The sequence below is a fragment of the Rattus rattus genome, chromosome X, assembly GCF_011064425.1.
Source record: "Rattus rattus isolate New Zealand chromosome X, Rrattus_CSIRO_v1, whole genome shotgun sequence".
Lineage (NCBI taxonomy): Eukaryota > Metazoa > Chordata > Mammalia > Rodentia > Muridae > Rattus > Rattus rattus.
In genome coordinates, this window is record NC_046172.1 from 68,038,884 (window position 1) to 68,062,662 (window position 23,779).

The 23,779-nt window shown below is 35.5% G+C and overlaps 1 protein-coding gene across 1 annotated transcript in view; it reads right to left on the reverse strand.

Moving 5' to 3' along the window:
• LOC116889139 (sex comb on midleg-like protein 2) overlaps window positions 1-23,779 on the reverse strand; it is an 80,392-nt gene that overhangs the window by 44,899 nt on the left and 11,714 nt on the right. The window contains 5 exon segments of the mRNA XM_032890311.1: window positions 671-760; window positions 4,595-4,681; window positions 9,395-9,478; window positions 17,100-17,183; window positions 20,823-20,909. Coding sequence (XP_032746202.1) covers window positions 671-760; window positions 4,595-4,681; window positions 9,395-9,478; window positions 17,100-17,183; window positions 20,823-20,909 — 432 coding nt within the window.

Consider the following 23,779-nt stretch of genomic DNA (forward strand, 5'->3'; position numbering starts at 1 on the left):
GGTGGAAGGAACTGAAAGTGCAAAAGGGCATAGCAGTTTGCTCTAAGACTCTGTCTCCTAGTAATATCAAGACTAAAAGATATAATGCCACCAAGACCGCTGCCCAAATGTGAGCTGAACAAAAAGACACCAAAACTTATACAGAGTGGACAGAGAAAAGCCTGTGCTTACACCCTACACAAGGGACTATATAACAGTGAGGAAAACTGGGAAAAGGAGATGCGAGACTAATCAGAAAAAGGCACACTGATTTCATACTCAGGGGCCAAAAAATATAACCATAATAACACACATGCATTCATGTACTCTTATAAAGACTGATCATATCATAGTTAAGATAGATATTCTTAAAAGCAAGCATAAACTCTAAGAAAAGAGCCATGAATTTGGCGAAGAGAGAGAGCAGAAATGTAGGTTTTAAAAGAAAATGAGACAAAAGAAAGTTAAAATTGAATCATAACCAGAATACATCTAATTCTTCAAAAGAATAAAATTAATATACTAAGAGAAAATTTTGACCCAGCACAGTGAAAATTTCTACCAATCTATCATTGTGCTGCTTCATACTTTTGTCTTAGAAACAGTTTTTTCTCTGAAAATATTAATTATTATCTAACAAACAATAAATAAATTGTGAATAATATAGATTAATAAACAAAAAAACCAAAGCAATCACCTGGGGCTGCTCCTTGATCTGCAAAAAGTCTGGGTTGGTCACTCCAGGGTGTGGTAACTGTTTTGCCCTTGCGTTTTTTCTCAGCTTTATTAAGGTATGAAATAAAAACAAAATTATTCACATGTAAAACATGTAAAGTGAGAAAACATTGTACAATCCACTATGCTTTGCCAATATTAAAACTTATAAACTACTATGCAATGCTCTAATGAGCCTTGTCATAATATGGGCTATCACCTTGCTCCCCATGATATGTCCCAATACCATTTTACTTTATTAGAATTAAGACTCAGATCAACTAGAGAGAGAGAGAGCATGCCTGCTGCTGGAAACAAAGCTATAAAGCTCTGTGTTTGTACTGTCATGGTTACCAAAGATGGATCTACAACTACTAGATTACACTACATCATAATTTCTAAAAATAATATAAACCCTGTTTGTACACTGATAGATGACTGTAGTCTTTACTGTTCACCAAGACAACTTTTGTTTGCAACAGACAGAAACCACTGCAGGAAACTGCAACCAGTCATGGCAGAGTGGTGGTGAGGGCCTATTAGAATGGATGTGTCTATAGGGCATTCCTGCCTAAAAAGGTAAGGCTCAGGAAACACTGTACAAGAGGTGAAAAAGAGGGCTGGAGAGATGGCTCAGCAGGTAAGCACACTGACTGCTCTTCCAGAGGTCCTGAGTTTAATCCCAGCAACCACATGGTGGCTCACAACCATCTGTAATGGGATCTGATGCCCTTTTCTGGTGTGTCTGAAGACAGCTACAGTGTACTGACATGCATCAAACAAACAAATAAATACTTTTAAAAAAGAGGTGATAGCAATGAATATCCTAGTAAGAGCACCAGTGGAAGGGGAAGCCCTGGGTCCTGCTAAGACTGAACCCCCAGTGAACTAGACAGTTGGGGGGAGGCGGCAATAGGGGAAGGTGGGGAGGAACACCCATAAGGAAGGGGAGGGGGAGGGATGTTTGCCCGAGCAGGGAAAAGGAATAACACTTTCGGAATGTATATAAGAAAATATTCAAGTTAATAAAAAAATATGCGTACAAAAAAAAAAATTAGTATTAAAACCCCCACAAAATAAATCTTCCTAATTTTTCCTCTCCTAAGATTTCACCAAACATTATCAGCACATGTTGGCAATGGTTTTTGCTATAGAAAATATCAACAAGGATCAAATATTTTATTAATATGTCCCTGAGTTCTATGTCTTCAATGTTGACTTTTTGAGATGAGGCGTGGAGTTCTATATGGCTTTGCTCTCGGGAGGAAGCGCCCTAGTTCTAACTATAGCTGCAGGCCTGAGAAGACTGATAAGCTGGATTTTGCAGTGATAGGAGGCATTTCAGCAGAATATCAACTCAGATCTCCGCCTTCTAAGTCTCTATGTCCCACGGGCAAAGAATCCTGGCTCTTCAGGTTAAACATAGTAACAGGTAATAAATGCTAATTAATCCATTTATTGTTTATTGATGAGTTATGGGACTATTAAATTTAATTAATTTAAAGCTTTTAAAAATAAATTTCTTTTACAAGCAGGATTTCATCTTATGAATAAATTACACTTTAGAGTTGAAATGATAACTAAATAGTAAGTTTTAAAGCTTTAAATTAAAAAAATATAGATACAGTAATAAAATGTGTATTCTTAACACTCCAAGAAAATTTCCTTTGCCTCGTACCACTGCTTATATGGTCTTTCTTTCATATTGAGTTTTAGAGTATCACACAGCATGAGGACTGACACAATTCTACTCATGTATCTTCACTGTAACTAGTCAGGAAACATTCTGGCTATTATACCATGCTATATCAGCTCAGATTCCACATGACATTTATTTTTTTACAAAAGACCTTTGAAAAGTTGACTTACTCTGACTGGACATTATAGTTGTTTCAATTTTCCTATGTTGGAACAAAAGTTGTAATTTCTGTCTTTATTTAAAAGTATTTTTGTTGATCAGTAATGTTTTATAAACACCACTAGAGTAGTAGCATTTATAAGTAAAATGCATCTTAATCAGTAATAAACTTAAACAGAGCTACTTAGAAATCTTAGTCTGCAAATAACAGTGATCCAGCACTAGAGTAGTAGCATTTATAAGTAAAATGCATCTTAATCAGTAATAAACTTAAACAGAGCTACTTAGAAATCTTAGTCTGCAAATAACAGTGATCCAGGTATCCCTGATAGTATCAGTCAAATAACTTAAAAATTTTCATCAAATGAATTAGGTTGCCATGTTGATTTATTTTTATTTTCTTTTTTCCTTATTTGTTTATATTCAAGACTTGTTCAAGGCTGGTCTTGAAATTCCTATAGCAGCCAGTATCACCTTACAGAGATCCTCCTGCCTTTGCTTCTGAGGTGTGCACTATTATGTCGACCATTTTTTTTTTTCTTTTATGAGTTTTATGAGTTTTCTTTTAAAATTTTGACTTTGGACATATACTTATGACATTTATATGAAAACAATTTTTCATTAGAAATTCATATATAATTGTTGTTTCATTTTTGTCACCGGATCCTCCTACCACCTCTCAATAACCACTGATCTCTCACCTAACAGCTTCTTCTTCTGTTTCCTGACATAGGATCCTTCCTTTCCTCTGCAGCTCTTTTTTTACTCCATGCCAGCCCCCTAATCCAACCATGCAATGATCTGCTGAGCTACCAGAGTCCTTTCAAAAGGTCCTTGTCCGAATTGATATTTTAAGTTTCCCTAGCTTTCCTTTAGGTGTTCAAATTTTTCCCTAATATCTCTGAGCTGATTAGAATGGATTTTTTGCATGGGGCAGAGAGACAGACTGCTCCATATAAGTTCTCTGTGTGTGGCTAGATCTTTAGTTTCCTTAATGAATTTTTGGAAGCAACTGTCTTTCCTCCATTATATGTTTGTGATACTTATGTGAGTTTATTTATTGGTCTTCTATTTGTTTTGTTGTACAGGTTTATCTTATACCAACACTGCTGTTTTCCATGGCTCACTAGTATAATTTGGGATATTGTATATGAATTTGTGTACCAATACCCTCACTATTTGTCCATTAGGGGTCTTTGTTTCCATATGAACGTGAGGTGCCTTAGCTAGTTTTTTGATGAGTGTCATGGGAAGATTGATGAAATTATGCTTAATAATAAAAATCATTTTGGAATAAAAAAAAAAGGGTGAAAAGATTGAAAAGAATTTGCTCTAAGACTGTGACTCCTAGTAATATCAGGGCATGCATAAAATAACACCAATGCCAATATCAAATATGAGCTGAAAAATTCCAGCAACATATACAAACTAGACAGAGAAAAAAGGCCTGTAGAGGCATCCGCCCATACACAAAGGACTGTGTGAGCCTGAGGAGATCTGGGAAAGGGAGAGGTGGAAATAACTAGGGAAAAGCACACTGATTCATGGTAAGGTCTACAAACCAAGATACACACTTGCGCGTGCTCTCTCCCTCTCTCTCTCTCTCTCTCTCTCTCTCTCGCTCTCTCTCTCTCTCTCTCCCCCATACATGAGTACACTTAAATAGACTCAACATGTTATTGGTAAGAATATATATGTACAGAGATATTCTTAAATGCAAGCATGAACTGTGAGAAAACAGCCATGAATTTGGAGGAGAAAAGGGGGTATCAATGAGAGATTTGGGAAGGAAGAAAGGATAAGGATAAAAGTTGAAATTAAATCATAATCAGTAAATAATCTAATTTTCTAATAGGATGAACTTATTGTAAGAGAAAAATTTGACTTAACACAGTGAAAATTTCTACCAATTTACCATTGTGTTTCTTCTTGCATTTTTTCTTAGAAAAAATACTTTCTACTTGAAAACACTGTACTTACTCAATATACAGAAAATATATTTTGAATAATATAGATTTATTAATAACAGACCAAAGCGATCACCTGGGGCTGCTTGCTGATCTGCAAAAAGTCTGGGTTGTTCACTCCAAGGGGTGGTGGTGACTGTTTTGCCCCTGCGTTTTTTCTCAGCTTTATTGAGGTATGAAATGAAAAACAAAAATATTCATATGTAAAGCTAGAGCACATTGTTTCATCCACTATGCTTTCCCAATAATAAAGCTTATAAACTACTATGCACATGCTATAATTAAGTCTTGTCATAATATAGGCTATGACCATGCTCACATGATATGTCACAGTGCCCATCATGTACACTTTACTTGAAGGAAGAGCATGCTTGTTACTGCAAACACAGTTAATAACTCTTGTGCTTGTAAAGTCATGATTACTGAAGAAACTGTATAATTTCTAATAACAATTCAAGGATGTCCTTATACACAAAGGTAACTTTAGTCTCCACTGTTCATCCAGAAAACTTTTTATTGCAACAGACACCATTGCAGGACACTGCAACAAATCATAGCAGAGGGTGGTGAACCCTAATTAGAATGGCTATATCTACAGAACATTCCTGCCAAAAAGCTTAGGCTTAGGGAACACTGCTCAAGAGATGACAAAGATCCGCATGAGGGAGTCAGGAAGTCTGCTCTAAGACTGATTCTTCAAGTACTATCAAAAGCACCTCTAAAATCCCACCAACATTACTGCCCAAAAGTGAGCAGAACAAAAATGCATCAATTGTGTATACCAACTGGACAGAGAATAGCCCACAAAGCTTCAATCTTACATAAAGAACTATATAAATCTAAGGAACATTGGGACAGGGAATGGTGGGAATAACCAGTGAAGAACACACTGTTCCCTATCTGTTATAAAAATACAGCCATGAAAACATGCATGCAGGTATTATTATACAGACAGAACATGTTATATTTAGAACTATGTCTACACATAGATATTGTTGCATGTAAACACTATTAATGAGAAAAGAGGCTATACAATTGGCAGAGAGGGGAGTTTTAGGGATAGGAAAAGGTAAGGAAGAAATATTGAAAATTATAATCTCAAAATAAAAGGCCATTTTCTGTTTTAAAACATGAAAAAAATCTATAATCAGCAAGCAATCTAATTCTCCAAAAGGATGAACTGTTAGAATAACCAGGTAATTTGAAAATACTACAGTGAAAATTTCTATTCATTATCATTTGTTCCTACTCCTTGTAGCTTTTTTATAAATTGAAAACTAGTTCTGTCTTGTAAATCATTACAGCATTATTCAATATAAAGCAAACTTTTGAATTTGAAGAGCAGGAGGGGTATATTAGTAGGCTTTGGAGAAAAGAAAGAAAAGGAAGAGAGGTGGAGATTAAATTATCTCACAAAAGAACTCTTTTTAAACCTAAAAGCTTCCTAATCAGGAAACCATCTATTCCTCTAAAGGATGAACTTAATAGAATAACCAGCTAATTTGAATTAGCATGTGAAAATAACAATTTATCACTGTGCTGCTTTTTATATTTGCTTTCTTAAAATGACAAAATCTTTCCTTCTGAAAAAAGAATCACACTATTATTCAATACAGGAATGACCTTGTAATCAGTATAGAGAAACAAAGCGACATAATCACCTGGGGCTGCTGCTTCATCGTCAATAGCTGTGGTTACTCTTTTGCCCTTGGGTTTTTTCTCAACTTTGTTGGGATATGAAATGAAAAACAAAAAATATGTACATTTATAGCTAGAACATATTATGTTGAGCATGTATGCCAAATAATAAAAGCTATAATCATAATATATACACTCCAATATACTACTGTCATAAGAAGGCTCAGGTGATATGTGGCTTCATAAGGTACTCAAGTGTAAGCTAAATTTACACAGTTTTAATATTTTGGATGGGGACTGATTGCCATGTTAATTTTAACTATCTTCACAGCAAATAGAGAAACCAATGAGATATTTAAGTATCAAAACCTTAACAACTTTCTTATAAATAATGAAGTTGACATAGTAAAATCTAGTAATCCTAAATAAACTAGCATTTGAAGGAGAGAGATGAAGGACAAAAACATATTCAAAACTCAACTACATTTATTTGGGGTGTTTTACTTTACAAATATAAGAGTAGTCAGTCTACTGCCTTGCTTTTTCCATATTCAAACATAATGCATAACTTTTAACTCATGATAAGAAATATCAAAAATGTTTTGTAGCTTTTTGACATCCCACTTTTACTTTTTAACAAAGAAGACCATCCTGAGCTACTGGGGCAAATGTAACATCATTTTACCGGCACTGTAACTTTCTCCCTCATTTATAACTAAGTCACCTATATACAACCAGCTTATTTCATTTTTAACAACTACTTTATAATCCATGTTTCAGATATCCGTTTATGTAATAAAAATGTCACTAGTCATATCATTCACATTAGTTTAGTTTTTCTTACACAATAGCCCTGTCACCATTTTCAGGATTTTGACCAGGACCAGATCACTGATGCCTCATCACTTGGGCATCATCACTAAAGATTCCAGCTAAAGCCCTGAAATGGTTATTCTTTGCAATTTCTGGAACTCTTCTATCTCCAAGACAAGTGTTCCTTTTTCCACCTTCAACTCCCTTACTTGCTATCTTTAGTTCCAGATCAACTGATCTTGTTTACAATCTCACTGCTAGGTTTATCCACATTTCCCTCTAGTTTCATCCAAAGCATTAGGTTTCTTCTAGCTTTGCTCTGCTCCTAATGTAACTTGCCTTGCACTCAACTGTCCAACTCTACCAATAATTGTAAATGAAGTAATCACTTCCATCATTAACTCTGATTAGGAAATTAGCTCCTACATTTAAGCCACATTCTCATCAACTTTGTTTTTAAATAAGAAGCAAAAGAATAAATATTAGCAATTTAGTTCTATAAAGACCTAGACAGCAAACATTCTGAAGGCAACATATGGTTTCTGTGTCAATTTTTTTCTTTGCTTTAAAAAGCAAAACAATACAAAAACAGAACATATAAACCAACCTCATATGATTCTGTGTAATATCCACTCTGACCTCTGGAGAAATCACTGTTGTATTTGATTTTTATATATTTCTTTTCTATAATGTTTTCTCTTGGTTAAGTTCCTGCCTCTATTTCTTTCTGCTCCATTAAACAAAATACCCAAAACTCTACCTTATTAGAAGATTAAAGGCTTTCTCTGAAAATGATCCTAACCATTATATTACATCATCTTCAAACATTCCTGGGTGCTGAAGAGTTCAGCATTACGGAGTGCTTAATGCTGCCCTCTCAGAAGAGTTTATTCCCAGCACTTATTAAGTGGTTCACTTTAACTACAGCCCTTGAGGATCTAAGGTGCCATTCTGCCTTGAGGACACCTGTATGTTTTAGTACAAAAACACACATGTAAAACACATTTGATCAATGAAAAATGAACATAGTTTTATGGCCCTTACTCCTCCATATGCAAACCAATATATCCGTACAAAAAATTAAAAGTCTAGTTGTGCTGGCTAGTTTTATGCCAACTTGACTTAAGCTATAGTCACTGGAGAGAGGGCAGTCTCAATTGAGAAAATACCCAAAGGTTACACGACAGGCAAGACTGTAGGACATTTTCTTGATTGGTGATTGTCAGTGGAACCAGTCTGGGGCTGGTGATGTTGGGGTTTATAAGAAAGAAGGCTGAGAAAACCAGGTCAAGCAAGCCAGGAAGTAGCAAAGACCTGTCCCCACAATGTCCACTGCATTGACTGCTGTCTTATTTGAGTTTCTTTCCTGACTTCCTTCAAAAATTAACAGTAATGTGTAAGAGTAAGCCAAATAAACCCCTTCCTTTCCAAGTTGCTTTGGTCATTGTGTTTTAGCACAGCATTAGAAACCCTACAATACTGATTTTAAAGATGATTAATGACCTCAAAAGTGTTTTCAAATGAAACATTATCATAGAAGCTTCTTTAGGTAAATGGTAATTAGTAAAGAGACCTGCAATTGGACATCCTTCAAAGACTGAGAGACATTGGGGTACCTAACCTTAAAATGGAAGGCTATATCACACCCTTCCCTTCAAAGCTCAGGTAACTATGTAGGAAAGCAGGCAGAAAGACTATAGGCAGGGGCAAAAAAGAACTTCTCCTAGATAATTTTTTTCACCAATAGAGCAGATAAAATATAAGAACTCAGAAAGACCACAACAGCTACACATGTCTTGTATAATAATCTCAAGCCTCACCAAACCTCAGCATAGAGGAGGAGAAGTGGTCACAAATTCTAGCTCTAGCCAAAAATTCATAGTTGCTAGAAAAAGGAAAATCAGTTTTCATCAATGGATAAACATTAAGTATATAAACCACACACTAAGACAGGCCACATGCTCAAAAGTAGTATGTTAACAAAAACCAGACTCCGATTTTTCTATTTTTCATTTTTTAAGAGAGAAAGAACATAAAGTCGGAGTGACAGTGATATGCAGCACAATTTGAAAGAAGTTGGGGGAAAGAAAATATATGACCAAAATAAATTGCATAAAATTTTCAAAAAATGAATGAAAGCATTAAACAAAGAAGAATAATATAACTTTAAACAAGGCTGCCATGTAAGTGAAGATTAAAATACATTAGAATTTCATAAATTCAGCAAATAGTCTAATTTTAGCCTGAAAAAGGCCTTTATTAGAATGACCAGCAACTTTAAACTAGCACAATGAAAAATGCATTTATCATTGGGTTACTTTCTGCATTTGGTTTCTTATGACAGAAAAGTCTTTCCTTCTGAAACACCATATCATTATTCAATGTATAAGAATGGTCTTGCAAATAAACATAAAGAAACATTCACCTGGGACTACTTGGACAACTCTCCCTGGTCTGGCTTCACCTTCCCAAGTTTTGGTGAATCCTCTGCCTTTAGATTTTTTCCCAGCTTTGTTGAGGTATGAAATGAAAAATAAAAAATATGTTAATTTACAGCTAGAATTCATCATGTTCCTGTATGTATATCAAATACTAAAGTTTGTTGTCATAAAATGTATACTGTCTTACAGTGTTGTCATGAAAAGGCTACCTTCATGCTCACGATACAGTTTCTAGTTGTTTAGTAGCTCAGCTTAGATAATTTTAATATTTTGTGTGAAGATAACCACCTGGTTATGACTTAAAGTGTTATTAGTTAAAAAGAGAAATTCCATTACAAATGGTTTCTAAATTAGGTTATTAGGAAAAATAAATTTTATCTAAATACTAATTATAATTATTATAACATATTATATATAATCATAGTATCACTCACACATTATACAAACTTCAAGCTCAAATATTAACCTTTTGAAGGCTTTATATTTTTTAAGTTGAAACCATTTATTCCGTTGTTTCATTACTCAAAGACCATACAGTCTGCATAAACAGGACTTTGGATAGAAAAATCCCATCTTTCTACAGCCTTTATATTCCATTTCTACCACTTGCCAAAAGGGACATAGTCCATCCTCAGTTCCCAGGGCAAATGTAAGATTATTTAGCTGGCACCATAACTTTATTCCTCATTTACAAATAATTTACCTCTATGGACGAGACTCTTACTTCATTTTTAGCAACTACCTTACTATTCTCTAGGTTTAAAACTTCCAGTTTAAAAAAACAATCTCTAGCAATATTAATTATTGTACTGTTTCTGAACAATGGCTTCTGCCATCAGTTTCAGGACGGTGACTAAGACCAGAACACTGATGCCCCATCACACTGACCTCACCACTAAAGATTCTAGACAAAGTCCTGAACTGATTATTCTTGGCAATTCCTGCATCTCTTCTACCTCTACGATAAAACTCTTTGTCTACCTTCAACTCTCTTACTTACTATCTCTAGTTTCAGATGAACTGATCATGCTTTATAATCTCACTGCAAAGTTTATCTATCCATAGTTCCTTCTATTTTTATTCCATCCCGTAAGTTTCTTCTGGTTTTCTCTACTTGTGATACATCTTGTGTACAACTGTCCACCTCCACCAATACTTTTAAAGGAAATATCACTTTATCGCCCCTGAGCAGTTAGCTCCTGACTAGGTCATATACATATTAACTTCCTCTGATAAGAAACAGAAAATAAATAATAGCAATCTAGTTCTGTAAAGAGTTAGACAGTAAATACTCGTGGTTACATATGGTCTCTTTCACATATTCTGTACGATCTTATTGCTTTACACATGAAGCTAATCAAAGATCATAAAAACAATCTCATCACATATACTACATGCACTGTATATGGTTTTATGTAAAGTCCAAGCCAACTTCTATGGAGGCTCATTCTTTTATTGCATGTACAAATGTCTTTCAATACTGCAATGCTTTCTTGTGCTTAAGTTCCTATCTTCTCTATTTCTTTGTCCCATTCAGCAAAAGATCCAACACTCTGTATGGAGGCCAAAGTCTGTTTTTGCAATGATGTTAACTATTTTATTACACAATCTTAAGACATTCCTTGTGGCTGAAGAGGTGGTACAGCTGTTAAGAATGATTTTGCCTACCCTTCCAGAGAATCACAGTTCATTTCCAACATCTACATCAAATGGCTCACAACTGCCTGTGCTTCTATTGCCAGAGAAAACAACGCTCTCGATAAAAAAAAAAGTTACTAAAATAATAAAAATAATGGACAATGAATCGAAAAGTACAGTTTTAAAGATGATTAATTTTATGTGTCTGAGCACTGTTGCTGTCTTCAGAAACACCAGAAGAGTACATCAGATCCTGTTACAGACAGTTGGGAGCCACCATGTGGTTGCTGAAAATTGAACTCAGGACCTCTGGAAGAAAGAATTTAACAAAATTCAACACCCCTTCATGATAAAAGTCCTGGAAAGAATAGGAAATCAAGGCCGATACCTAAACATAGTAAAAACCATATACAGCAAACCAGTAGTTAACATTAAACTAAATGGAAACTTGAAGGAATCCCACTAAAATCAGGGACTAGGCAAGGCTGCCCACTCTCTCACCACTTATTCAATGTAGTTCTTGAAGTGCTAGCCAGAGGAATCAGACAACAAAAGGAGGTCATTGGGATACAAATCGGAAAGGAAGAAGCCAAAATATCACTATCTACAGATGATATGATAGTATATTTAAGTGATCCCAAAGACCCACCAGAGAACTACTAAGCCTGATAAACAACTTCAGCAAAGTGGCTGGGTATAAAATTAACTCAAATAAATCAGTAGCCTTCCTCTACACAAAAATGAAACAGACTGAGAAAGAAATTAGGGAAACGATACCCTTCATTAGAGTCCCAAATAATATAAAATACCTCGGTGTGATTTTAACCTAGCAAGTGAAAGATCTGTATGATAAGGACTTCAAGTCTCTGAAGAAAGAAACTTAAGATCTCAGAAGATGGGGGTTGGGGATTTAGCTCAGTGGTAGAGCGCTTGCCTAGGAAGCGCAAGGCCCTGGGTTCGATCCCCAGCTCCGAAAAAAAAGAACCAAAACAAAAAAAGATCTCAGAAGATGGAAAGATCTCCCATGCTCATAGATTGGCAGGCTTAAAATAGGAAAAGCGGCCATTTTACCAAAAGCAATCTACAGTTTCAATGCAATCCCCATCAAAATTCCAATCCAATTCTTCATAGAGATAGAAAGAACAATTTGCAAATTCATTTGGAATAACAAAAATACCAGGATATCTAAAACTATCCTCAACAATAAAAGGACTTCTGGGGGAAACACCATCCCTGACCTCAAGCAGTATTACAGAGCAATAGTGATAAAAACTGTATGGTGGTGAAACAAAGACAGGCAGATAGATCAGTGGAATAGAATTGAAGACCCAGAAATGAACCCACACATCTATGGTCATTTGATTTTTGACAAAGGAGCCAAACCCATCCAATGGAAAAAAGATAGAATTTTCAGCAAATGGTGCTGATTCAACTGGAGGTCAGCATGTAGAAGAATGCGAATAGATCCATTCTTATCACCCTGGACAAAGCTTATGTCCAAGTAGATCAAGGACCTCCACATCAAACCAGACACACTCAAACTAATAGAAGAAAAAGTGGAAAAGAATCTCGAACACATGGGCACTGGAGAAAACTTCCTGAACAAAACACCAATGGCTTATGCTCTAAGATCAAAATCGACAAATGGGATCTCATAAAGCTACAAAGCTTCTGTAAGGCAAAGGACACTGTCATTAGGATAAAACGGCAACCAAGAGATTGGGAAAAGATTGTTACCAATCCTACATCTGATAGAAATCAGTCTGGAGGTTCCTCAGAAAATTGGACATTGAACTACCTGAAGACCCAGCTATACCACTCCTGGGCATATTCCCAAAAGATGTTCCAACATACAACAAAGACACATGCTCCACTATGTTCATGGCAGCCTTATTTATAATAGCCAGAAGCTGGAAAGAACCCAGATGTCTTTCAATGGCGGAATGGATACAAAAAAATGTGATACATTTACACAATGGAGAACTACTCAGTTATTAAAAACAATGACTTCATGAAATTCTTAGGCAAATTGACAGAACTAGAAAATATCATCCTGAGTGAGGTAACAATCACAGAAAAAACACACATGGTATGCACTCATTGATAAGTGGATATCAGCCCAAAAGCTCAATTTTACCCAATCTGTAACAGACCACATGAAACTCAAGATAAGTGCAGATGCTTCACTCCTTCTTTTAAGGGGAACAGAAATATCCATAGTAGGGGATATGGAGACAAACTTTGGAGGAGAGACTGAAGGAATGGCCACTCAGAGCCTGCCCCACATATGGCCTATATATATATATATATATATATATATAATATATATATATAGCCACCAAAACTAGATAAGATTGATGAAGCTAAGAAGTGCATGCTGACAGGGACCAGAGATAGATCTCTTCTGAGAGACACAGCCAGAATATGTCAAATACAGAAGCGAATGCCAGCAGCAAACCACTGAACTGAGAACGGGACCCCCATTGGAGGAATTAGAGAAAGGTCTGAAGGAGCTGAAGGGGCTTGCCACCCCATTAGAACAACAATGCCAACCGACCAGAGCTTCCAGGGACTAAACCACTACCCAAAGACTATACATGGATGGACCCTGGGCTCCAACTTCATATGTAGCAGTGAATAGCCTTGTCAGGGCACCATTGAAAGGGGAAGCCTTTGGTCCTGCCAAGTTTGGACCCCCCAGTGTAGGGATTGTTTGGGGAGGCGGTAATGGGGGTGCATGGGGAGGTGACCACCCATATAGAAGGGGAGGGTGAGGGGTCGGGGGCTGATGGACAGGAAACCGGGAAAGGAATAAAAATTGAAATGTAAACAAGAAATACCCAATTTAATAAAAATGGAAGAAAAAAAAAGAAAGAAATAAAAACAGATGAAAAATAAAAAAAAAAAAAAAAAACAATTCTGATGACTGTTCTCCAGATGGAAAATCTCATGGGTTAATATCACGGAGTTTTAATACATTGATTGGTTTATTCCCCTTGTACATTATATATATATATATATATATATATATATATATATATATATATATATTGTGCATTATACATAGTGTGTATACATGTATGTGTGTGTAAAATATATATGTAATTATGTCTATGTTCACATTTATAAAATACGATCATGTCAAACTCCAATGAAAGTTCCACTGGATAGAAATTGACAAAAATTCCTTCCAAATAAATCATAGCATTTAAAAAAAGATGATTAATGGCCTCAGATTGCTCTCAATTGAATAGATAAATATAGAAAAACCCAGGGCTAGGATGAGGAACATTAACTTGGATAGAGAATTCAGTAGTGAGAAATATTTTTTTAACAATCTAGGCAAGGAAAAATTTAATAATCTCAAATTCTGTGAATCACAGGTCCAAGGAAAGGAAGGAAGAGATACGTGTTTGAAGATCTGGAGTGTGGAAGGACCAGCAGGGACTGTGAGTTTCACCCCTCACTTCCTTCAATGGGTATTACCACTTGCATAGCATACCTATGAACCACTAAGAAAACCAATGACAAACCAAATGACCATAGGCATACTCAATGATATATCCTGCAGAGCAACTAAACACACATGGATTAAAGGGAACAGAGGATGGAGGTAAGGGGAAGAGGAAAAAATTTGGGGAGAGATGTACAATGGAAAAAGCTTTATGTAAACCTATAGATGAAAAAGGTACTGAATATTAAACGTATACACATATGAAAATATTTTAAATGGTGTGATCAAAGATGACATTTTACAAAGAAAGAAAGAAAGAGGGGGGGAGGGAGGAAGAGCGAGCCTGTATCAAATATGGGTGATTAAGTGTTGGCCAGCTTTAAAACTTGATGGAAGAATCGCAAATTAGTTTTAATATCTGAGCATACCAGAAGCTGATGTCCAGGTCATGGAGTAATATACCTGGGATTGAACTGCAAGCCTCTACTGGCTATGAATCATGGTGTTAAAAGGTACTATCAGAGGACAAAAGTAAACATCAATCTGACCTGTCTACTCATAATGTGAGTTATAATAGTCATGTGCCTGCTACACACATGATAAATAAATTCAGGCAGTCAGTTCAATCAGAGAATGAAACACTTAGCAACTTGTATAGAAAACAGAACAGAATAATTGTGAACAAAATATCTAGGCAAAGAAAACTCAATAAATCAAAATATAAAGCTTAATAAATAACTGGCTCCAGTAGGGGAAGAGAGTAAAGTACAAGGTGGTAAGTATGGAAGGCTAAAGAGAGTGAGTGTCACATCTCATCTCGTTCAGGAGCGAGCACCAGTGCATAGTACATCTATGGGCAATGAAGAAAATCTGCAGCAATAGCCTAGGCATATTTATCAAGATTAATACAGTAGGCCTAACGCCCCCCCCAAAAAAAACATGGTTTAAAGAGGTTGCGAGATTAGAGGTATGAAGGTGGGAAGGAATACTTAACAGAATAAGGCTTTTAAAACATATGGAAACATACAACGATAGAACGTTTCTGAAACACACGTATTAACACACATATATAAATATTATATAAAGGGAGACAAGCTCAATTAAACAACATATATTACCAAACATTCCATCTAATATAAGAAATGGGTTATCACTTTCTGAAGCATTAAAGAAAGATATCCTAGAGAACCATTCCTAACACTGCAGACCACAGTCAAAGCTATTAATGATCCTCATCAACTCGATGACAAGAATCTCAAGATAGCTTTAATTTTCCAAACAAACCACATAGTTGTGTCATAAAGCATGGAGAAACCCAGCTGCTATTCAAATGGAAGCTTCAACACTATTGGCTATGAATCATAGTGCTAAAAGTTTCTATACACACTACCAGAGAGGAAAAGTAATCATCAGTCTGGTTCATCTATTGATCCTGTGACCTACAATATCAAACAGCTGACAACATTCACTGCTGCAATAATTCCACCTGTTAGAGAAAAGGCTATCATTTTTAAAAATTGGAATTAGCGCTCACTCCATGAGATGTAACCCATACTGAGCACTTGTAATGTGGATAAGATCCTAAGACTTAGTGAAAACCCCACTAGTTTGATTCTGCTAAGTATACACAGTAATAAAAACCACTCCTAAAGACATATTTTACACAGTGAACATTATAGTGATTAATCCTATTTAGAAAGGTGTCTTGTGTCTTGCAGTGGATGACAATTAACACAGGGACCAACAACTAGATAACTTCGGAGAATGATTTTGAGTTGCTGTACCCTAATTAGGCTGTCTGTATTATTCTGCTCCCCTCAAGACTCAAAGATCTTTGTGGAAGAGGAGGCAGAAAAGTTCTAGCCAGAGGTGGAAAAGGAGTTCCATCAGACATTTTCCCAGAAACAGAGTAGACAAACTCATGAACTCAGAAAGACTTAAACAGACTGCACAAAAGTAATATAAGCTCAAACCTGACAAACTATTAGCATGGCTGAGGGAAATTGGGCACAAATTTCCAGTCCTCTCCAAAAACTGATAGCTTCTAGGAAAAGGGAAATCAAGTTTTCTTTTTAATGAAATAACTGGGTGTATCAAATGCACTCAAACCAGGCTTCATGTTCAATGGATGGCTAACAAAAGTCAGATACTCATTTTATATTCTTTTAATTTTTTTTTTTTGAGAGCAACAATATGAAGTTTACTGGATAGGGCAGCAGAAGATGATTTGAGAGGAGTTAGGGGAGTGGAAAGAATATGATGAAAAATTGTATGAAATTTTCAAAGAATAAATTAAAGCCTTTAAACACAGAAAAATAATTTTAACCAAACATGCTGTAAAAATCAAAGTTTTACATATGGTACAATCAAGAAACTGCCTCACTTTCTAGACAGAAGGCTATGGTCTAATTCTCTCCAAGAGAGAACAAACAGCAATGCTGGAGTAGCACTGTAAAATTTTCTAGCAGTTCAACTATATTCTATATTTGTTTCTTTAAAGCAGAAGAGAGTCTTTCCTTCTTAAACATTACACTACCATTCAATATAGATAAATTAACTTAACTTTCCAAATCAAAATAGAAAAACAAAGCAATCACCTGGGGCTCCTTGGTCATGTTTTCCAGGTCTGGCTTCATCTATCCCAGGTTTTTTGAATCCTCTGCCCTTGGGTTTTTTCCAACCTGTATTGGATATGAAAAGTAATACATAAAAATGGTTTACATTTAAAATTAAAACACATTATGCTCAGGTATGAATGCCAAATAAAACTTCCTATAATGAAGCACAAACTCTCTTATGTTATCAGGAAAAGGTGACCACGCACTGGTGATACACTGTTTCAGTTGCTTGGTAAACTAACTGAGACCAGTTCAATGCTTCATGTGAAGATCTGTCATGTTCACTGTATCAGTCCTCACAGTTTTAAAAGAGAGATTTTGGTATCAACACCTTCACATTTTGGTTATGAGTTAAAAGGGGTTTTAAATAGCAAAAAGTACCAATTCTAATTAAGAGTTTATAGGGTAAGAAATGAAACAGAAATAAACACGTACATGTACATACCCTAATATAACTGTGTTCAAAGATTAACTACTATCATTTTGTGGGCTTTTATTTTATAAGTTAAAAGCAACCTATAATTATACTTTTGTGCTCAAAAGGTATTCATAATCAGGCAAATGTTAACAAATATACCATCTTTTTACTGCATTTTTATTTTACTCCTACTCACCAAAAAGGATGTAATCTATCTTTAGTTACTAGGATAAATATAAGATCATTTAACTTCTGCCAAAACTCTACACTTTATTTACAACTCACTTCAAATGTATATACCAGATTCTTCATATTTCATTCTTAACAACTACCTTACACACCATGTTCAAAACTCTCAATTTAAAGAACTCTCATAATGTTACTCAGATTATTGACATCATCATTCAAGATTCCAGCTTACACCCTGAAATGGTTATTCTTGGCAATTTTGGAACTCTTCTATCTCCAAGACAAAAGAGTCTTTCTGTCCACTTTCTTGCCTTCTTGCTATCTTTAGTTTCAGAACAACTTACCATGTTTTACACACTCATTGCAAAGTTTAACCATAGCTCCCCTGTTTTCATCTAATCCTTTAGGTCTCTTTCTCAATTCCTGATGAAACTTGCACTCAACTGCCCACCTTAATCAATGCCTCTAAGTGATATCCTATCCACCTTCAACACTCTTGAGCATGAGTCAGCTCTCACCTCCAAGTCATTTGTCATCTACTTTCTCTAATCAAAAGCAACAGAATAAAGATTAGCACTCTAGTTTTGCAGAGAGCTAGACTGTAAGCATTCTGACGGTTAGATATGGTCTCTTTCACATATTCTTCTTTGCTTAAAAAAAAAAACTAACCACAGAACATCAAAACCAATGTTATCATACAGCTATGTGGGATAGACATGGTTCACTCTCTGTAACATACTTGACAATCTCAATAGAAGAGTGCCAGCTGTAACTGATTCCTAAGTAGTTTTGTATAATGTTTTATTCTGATTAAGTCCCCACCTCTATCTCTCTTCTCCACTCAGCTAAGCAATCAACACAACTCTTTACAGGAAAGTAGAGTAATGGCTGTCTTTGGGAATGACCTGAGTTATTCCAATTACACCACCTTACAACTCTGCCTAGGGCCGAGGAGGCGTTAAGATGCTAAAGTACTTACTTCCCTTCCAGAAAACAAGAGTTCACCTCTAACACCCATACCAAGTGAATCACAACTAACTGCCCATAACTCTAGCTCCAGAAACAGTCAACGCCCTCTTCTATCCTCTGGGGATACCTGCATCTACGTGCAAATCACCCCTACCCTCCTCACACAGACACACTTCAGATAAATAAAAAACATTCAGATAAATAAAAAAATTAAGTTTCTACCTCAATAGTCAAGTCCCCAAATAGTTAAATGGTAAAAGGATTCAAAATTCCAAAACAATAATTTCCAATTTGATTCAATAAACAGAAGAATAAATTCACCCAGTCTGTTCAGAGAATGGGAAACTCAGTAACTTACATAAAAAATAAAACCAAGAGTAATTCTGAATAAAAAGAGTTAGGCAAAGAAAACCAAATAAATCATAATTTAAAGCCCAGATGACTACTGGCCCCAGGCAGAAATGAGGAGATATAGATCTGAGTGAAGACTATGAGTGTGGCAGGACAAACAAGGATTTTTGTTTAGAGTATCACACCTCATATATTTTGGTGGCTGGGGGATTAAATTACAAGTTTCATAATTCATTTATAAATAAGGGAAAGAATGTGCAACAAACTCAATGGCCATAAGAATAGTTATAAAATCAATCATACATACCAACAAAAAAAACCATGTTATGAATGGGGTGTGGGATTGGCTTTAAGAATAGAGATGAAATTGTGGGGAGGGATATCTAACAAGAAAAGTCTCCAGAAATGTCATATGGAAACCTACTGTAATAGAAAGTCCCAGAAATAATTATACAAAAATAGTTAAAGCAGAGGGACTATGTAATAGAGGGACACCTGCTCCCTCCATGACACCATTTGTTGCCTAATAAAATCCAGATTTAGAAATGGGTAATCACTTTCTAAAGTGCTGGTCAATGGTGTCCCATAGACTCTTCCTGTAGGCCACTGGTAATGCTATTGGTTCTTTACTAAAACTTGATAGTAAATCTAAAGGTGGTTTTAATTTGGGGGAATGCACTACAAACTTATGTCATAAAACATGCAAAAACTTAAAGGGTGCATGCAGAACTTGAAGATTTACCCTTACTGTCTATGTTTCATAGTGTCGAAAGGTGCTATGCACTATCAGAGTTGCAAAGGATTCATCAATCTGACTCATATACCTTGTGGTGTACAAAAATCAACTTTCCTACAAAATATACTGATGCAAAAATAGCACAGATATTATGGGATTAAGAAAACACTCTTTGACTGGATTGAAAATTTCACTCTATTAGATGGACCCCCATACCTGACACTGTTAATCAGGTAAAAATCTATGATTAGATAGGTATAAAATCTTAAGGGAAATTATACTAGTATGATTCTACCAAACGAACATAAAAATAAAATGACTCCTATGACAGATTGCTATACTCACTGATCAGTGCATCACTCAAACATCATCAGACAATCTCTTTACAGTAGTTGATAGCTAAAGACAGTGACCGATAAGTAGACAACATGCACAGAACAAGAGACTGCAGTGCTCAACCTTAAATGAGATGTCTGTTTCAAATCCCTCCCCTCAAGGCTAAGAAATCTATATTGAAGAACAGGCAGAGTTAGTTGAATTAGAGCTGAAAAAAGACTTCCATCAGACAACATTTTTTAAAAACACAACAAAGAAGAGGCACATGCCTTGTACGAATTCAAGCCTGACAAAAATCCCAGGATGGAGCAGAGAAATGGGCACAGATCCCACCACTAGCTAAGAATTGATAGCTGTTGGGAAAGGGAAAGTCCATTTTCTTCAATGTAGTAACACTGATTATACCAACCATTAATAAACAAAATCATTAAACAAAAACAATTAAAATCAATATTGCCACATAAATGAAGATGTACAGACAGAAAAAATTCATATGATCAGAAAATAGTATAATTCTCCAAAAGGATGCTTTAAAACAATCAGAGACATTGGATTAGAACACTAAAAATTGTGGCAATTTATCATTGGGCTACTTTCTATAGACTTTCATGAAACAGAAGAGTCTTTCCTTCTGAAACACTACACCATTATTCAGTGTGCAGGAATTATCCTGTAAATCAGTATGGTAAATAAAAGCAATCACCTGGAGCTGCTTGGAAATCTTTCAAAGTTCTGTCTTCATCCTCAAGTGTGTCGGTGAGTACACTGCCCATAGTTTTTTCTGCAGCTTCTAAGAAGTATGAAATAAAAAATAAGAATGGTGTATATTTAAAGCAAGAATACATTATGTTCTTTTATACATGCCAAATAATAAAGCTTCTTATAATAAAACACAGAATCCCTTAGTGTTGTCAATAAAAGGCTACCATCAAGTGATATGCAGCTTCCAGTTGCCTGCTAGCCCAATTCTGACAATTCATTTGCAAGGAATACCTACCTGGATATTTATATCTATTGTCTATAGTTAACAAGAGAAAAATAGCTCAGTCAATACCTTCACAATTTCAGTATTAGCAAAAAACTAATTTTAAGTAGGAAACGGAACTATTTCTAAATAAATTTCTTTGCAGGGTGAGGTAAGAAATATACGTATTCAAACCTCAGTTACTCAATTTTGAGGGTTTGTCTCATGACACAAAACAGTCTACAGAATTGCTTCTTCTGGATCAATATACCATGCATATAAAGTGAATAAACAGAACACATAAAAACAACTGCCCCATTTTTCTGGAACCGTTTTATGCCAGTTCTTTTGTTCACAGAAATGAATGTAGTCTATATTCACCTACCAGGGCAAATACAAGATTTTTAAACGATTTCAGAGAACGTAATTGCTACCATAACTTTATCTATCAGTCAACAGTCATTCAACTTTACTCAGCAGACTATTATTTCACTTTTAACAACTGTCTTACACTCCAGATTCAAAAAGAAAATTCTTTCAAATATAAACTCATTTAACTGCCAATATAACTTCATGCTTCTTTAACTAATTCACCCATATAAACCAGACTTTTTAATTTTAACAACTACCTTACATCCCTGGTTCAATATGTCTACTTTTAGAACTACAGCAATGTTATTAACATTCCTTTTTTTTTTTTTTTTACATTGTCTCCTTTCAACATTTTCAGGACTTGAGGAGCATCAGAAGCATAACATTGATATTATCACTAAAGAGTCCAGTTAAGGTCCTGAAAATGGCTATTCCTGGAAATTTCAGAATCTCTACCTCCAAGACAACAGTATCCCTTTATCCACACTTCAACTCCCTTGTTATCTTTAGTTTCAGATGATCTCATCATTTTTTACATACTCACTGAGAAGTTTATCAATAATTCCTTCTATTTTCATTCAATCCATTGAGAGTTTCTTCTGGATTTGCTCTATAACCTGATGCAACTTTTAGAAGTGTTCACCTCCACCAATACTTCAAAATGAAATATTTCTTCCTACATCAACCTTGAGCAGTGACTCAGTTCCTGCCTCTAAGTCACATTCTCATCTACTTTCTAGTCAGAAATGACAGAATCCAGGTTAGCAAAAAAATATTTTTGGAAAAGAGCTAGACAGGTAACCATTCTGAAGAGTACATATGTTCTCTATGTCTGTACATTGATTCTGTGCTTTAAAAAATAAAGCAAAACAAAACTAATCAAAGAATATAAAAACCAATTTTATCATCTCATTGGTGACATGAGCTAGATATGGTCCTCTGTATTATCCACTCTAACATCCAGGAAAGAATCCTAGTTTCAACTGACTTCTAAGTATATTCACGTGTTACAATGTTTTGTTCTGTTTTAAGTTCCCACCTCTATCTTTGTCTGCTCCATTCAGTAAATGTTCCAACCTTCTATTTTATACTAAGCTTAAAGGCTGTCTCTGGAAGTAAGCTTACATATTCTATTACCACCATCTTAAAATTATCTTTGGGCCCAAGAAAATGGCTCAGCATTTCAAAGTACTTTCAGCAGCCCTCCCATAGAGCATGAATTCACTTTCCCCCAACAGAAATTCCCACATCAGGTAGCTCCCAATTGCTGGAAAATGCATTTGCTGATTATCCAATGACTTCTTCTGTCTCTGTAAATGCATGAATGTGAGAAAACACACATGCAGACACACATGTACATATAAATTGTAAAAAATATTTTTACACTCCTAATTCCCACATAACCATATCCAAGATAATGAAATGGTAAAAAAAATGACAAAAAATTCAAAAGTTTACTTTTATGGATTATTAATAACCCCAAAGTGGGTATAAATAAGCAGTTAAATAAATTCAGCCAGTTAATTCCTTTATAGAATGAGATTCTCAGCAATGACCATACAAAATTTATCAGGGAGAGGATCTGCAAAAAAATATCCAGGCAAAGAAAAACTAAATAAATCAAAAATTGAAATTGGTGGATTACTGTTCCCAGAAAGGCAGAAAAAGGAGAGAATGGCTTGGAGATGAGAATGGCAGGCCAGATGGGAGGACTATATCACAACTCATCTCCTTCCGTCGGAATCACCAATTACAAAGCACATATTTGTGTGATGATGAAAGTCTTTAACAAACCAAGTGTCTACAGGCACATTTAGAAATGCTGTACAAATATGACTGATATAAAGTACGTACACACACACACACACACAGAGAGAGAGAGAGAGAGAGAGAGAGAGAGAGAGAGAGAGAGAAACACACAGAGAGAAAGACAAAGAGAGAGACAGAGACAGAGAGACACACAGACAGAGACAGAGAAAGGGACAGAGAGAGACAAAGAGATTGAGATTTAAGAAGTTGGAGGAAGGGAGAGAAGGGTAGAAAAGGAAATGCCAAGTCCAGGCATAAAATTGTAATGCTCCCATGCTCATGGATTGGCAGGAATAATATAGTAAAAATGGCCATTTTACCAAAAGCAATCTACAGATTCAATGCAATCCCCATCAAAATACCAATCCAATTCTTCAGAGAGTTAGACAGAACAACTTGCAAATTCATCTGGAATAACAAAAAACCTAGGATAGTTAAAACTATCCTCAATAATAAAAGGACTTCCAGGGGAATCACTATCCCTGAACTCAGGCAGTATTACAGAGCAATAGTGA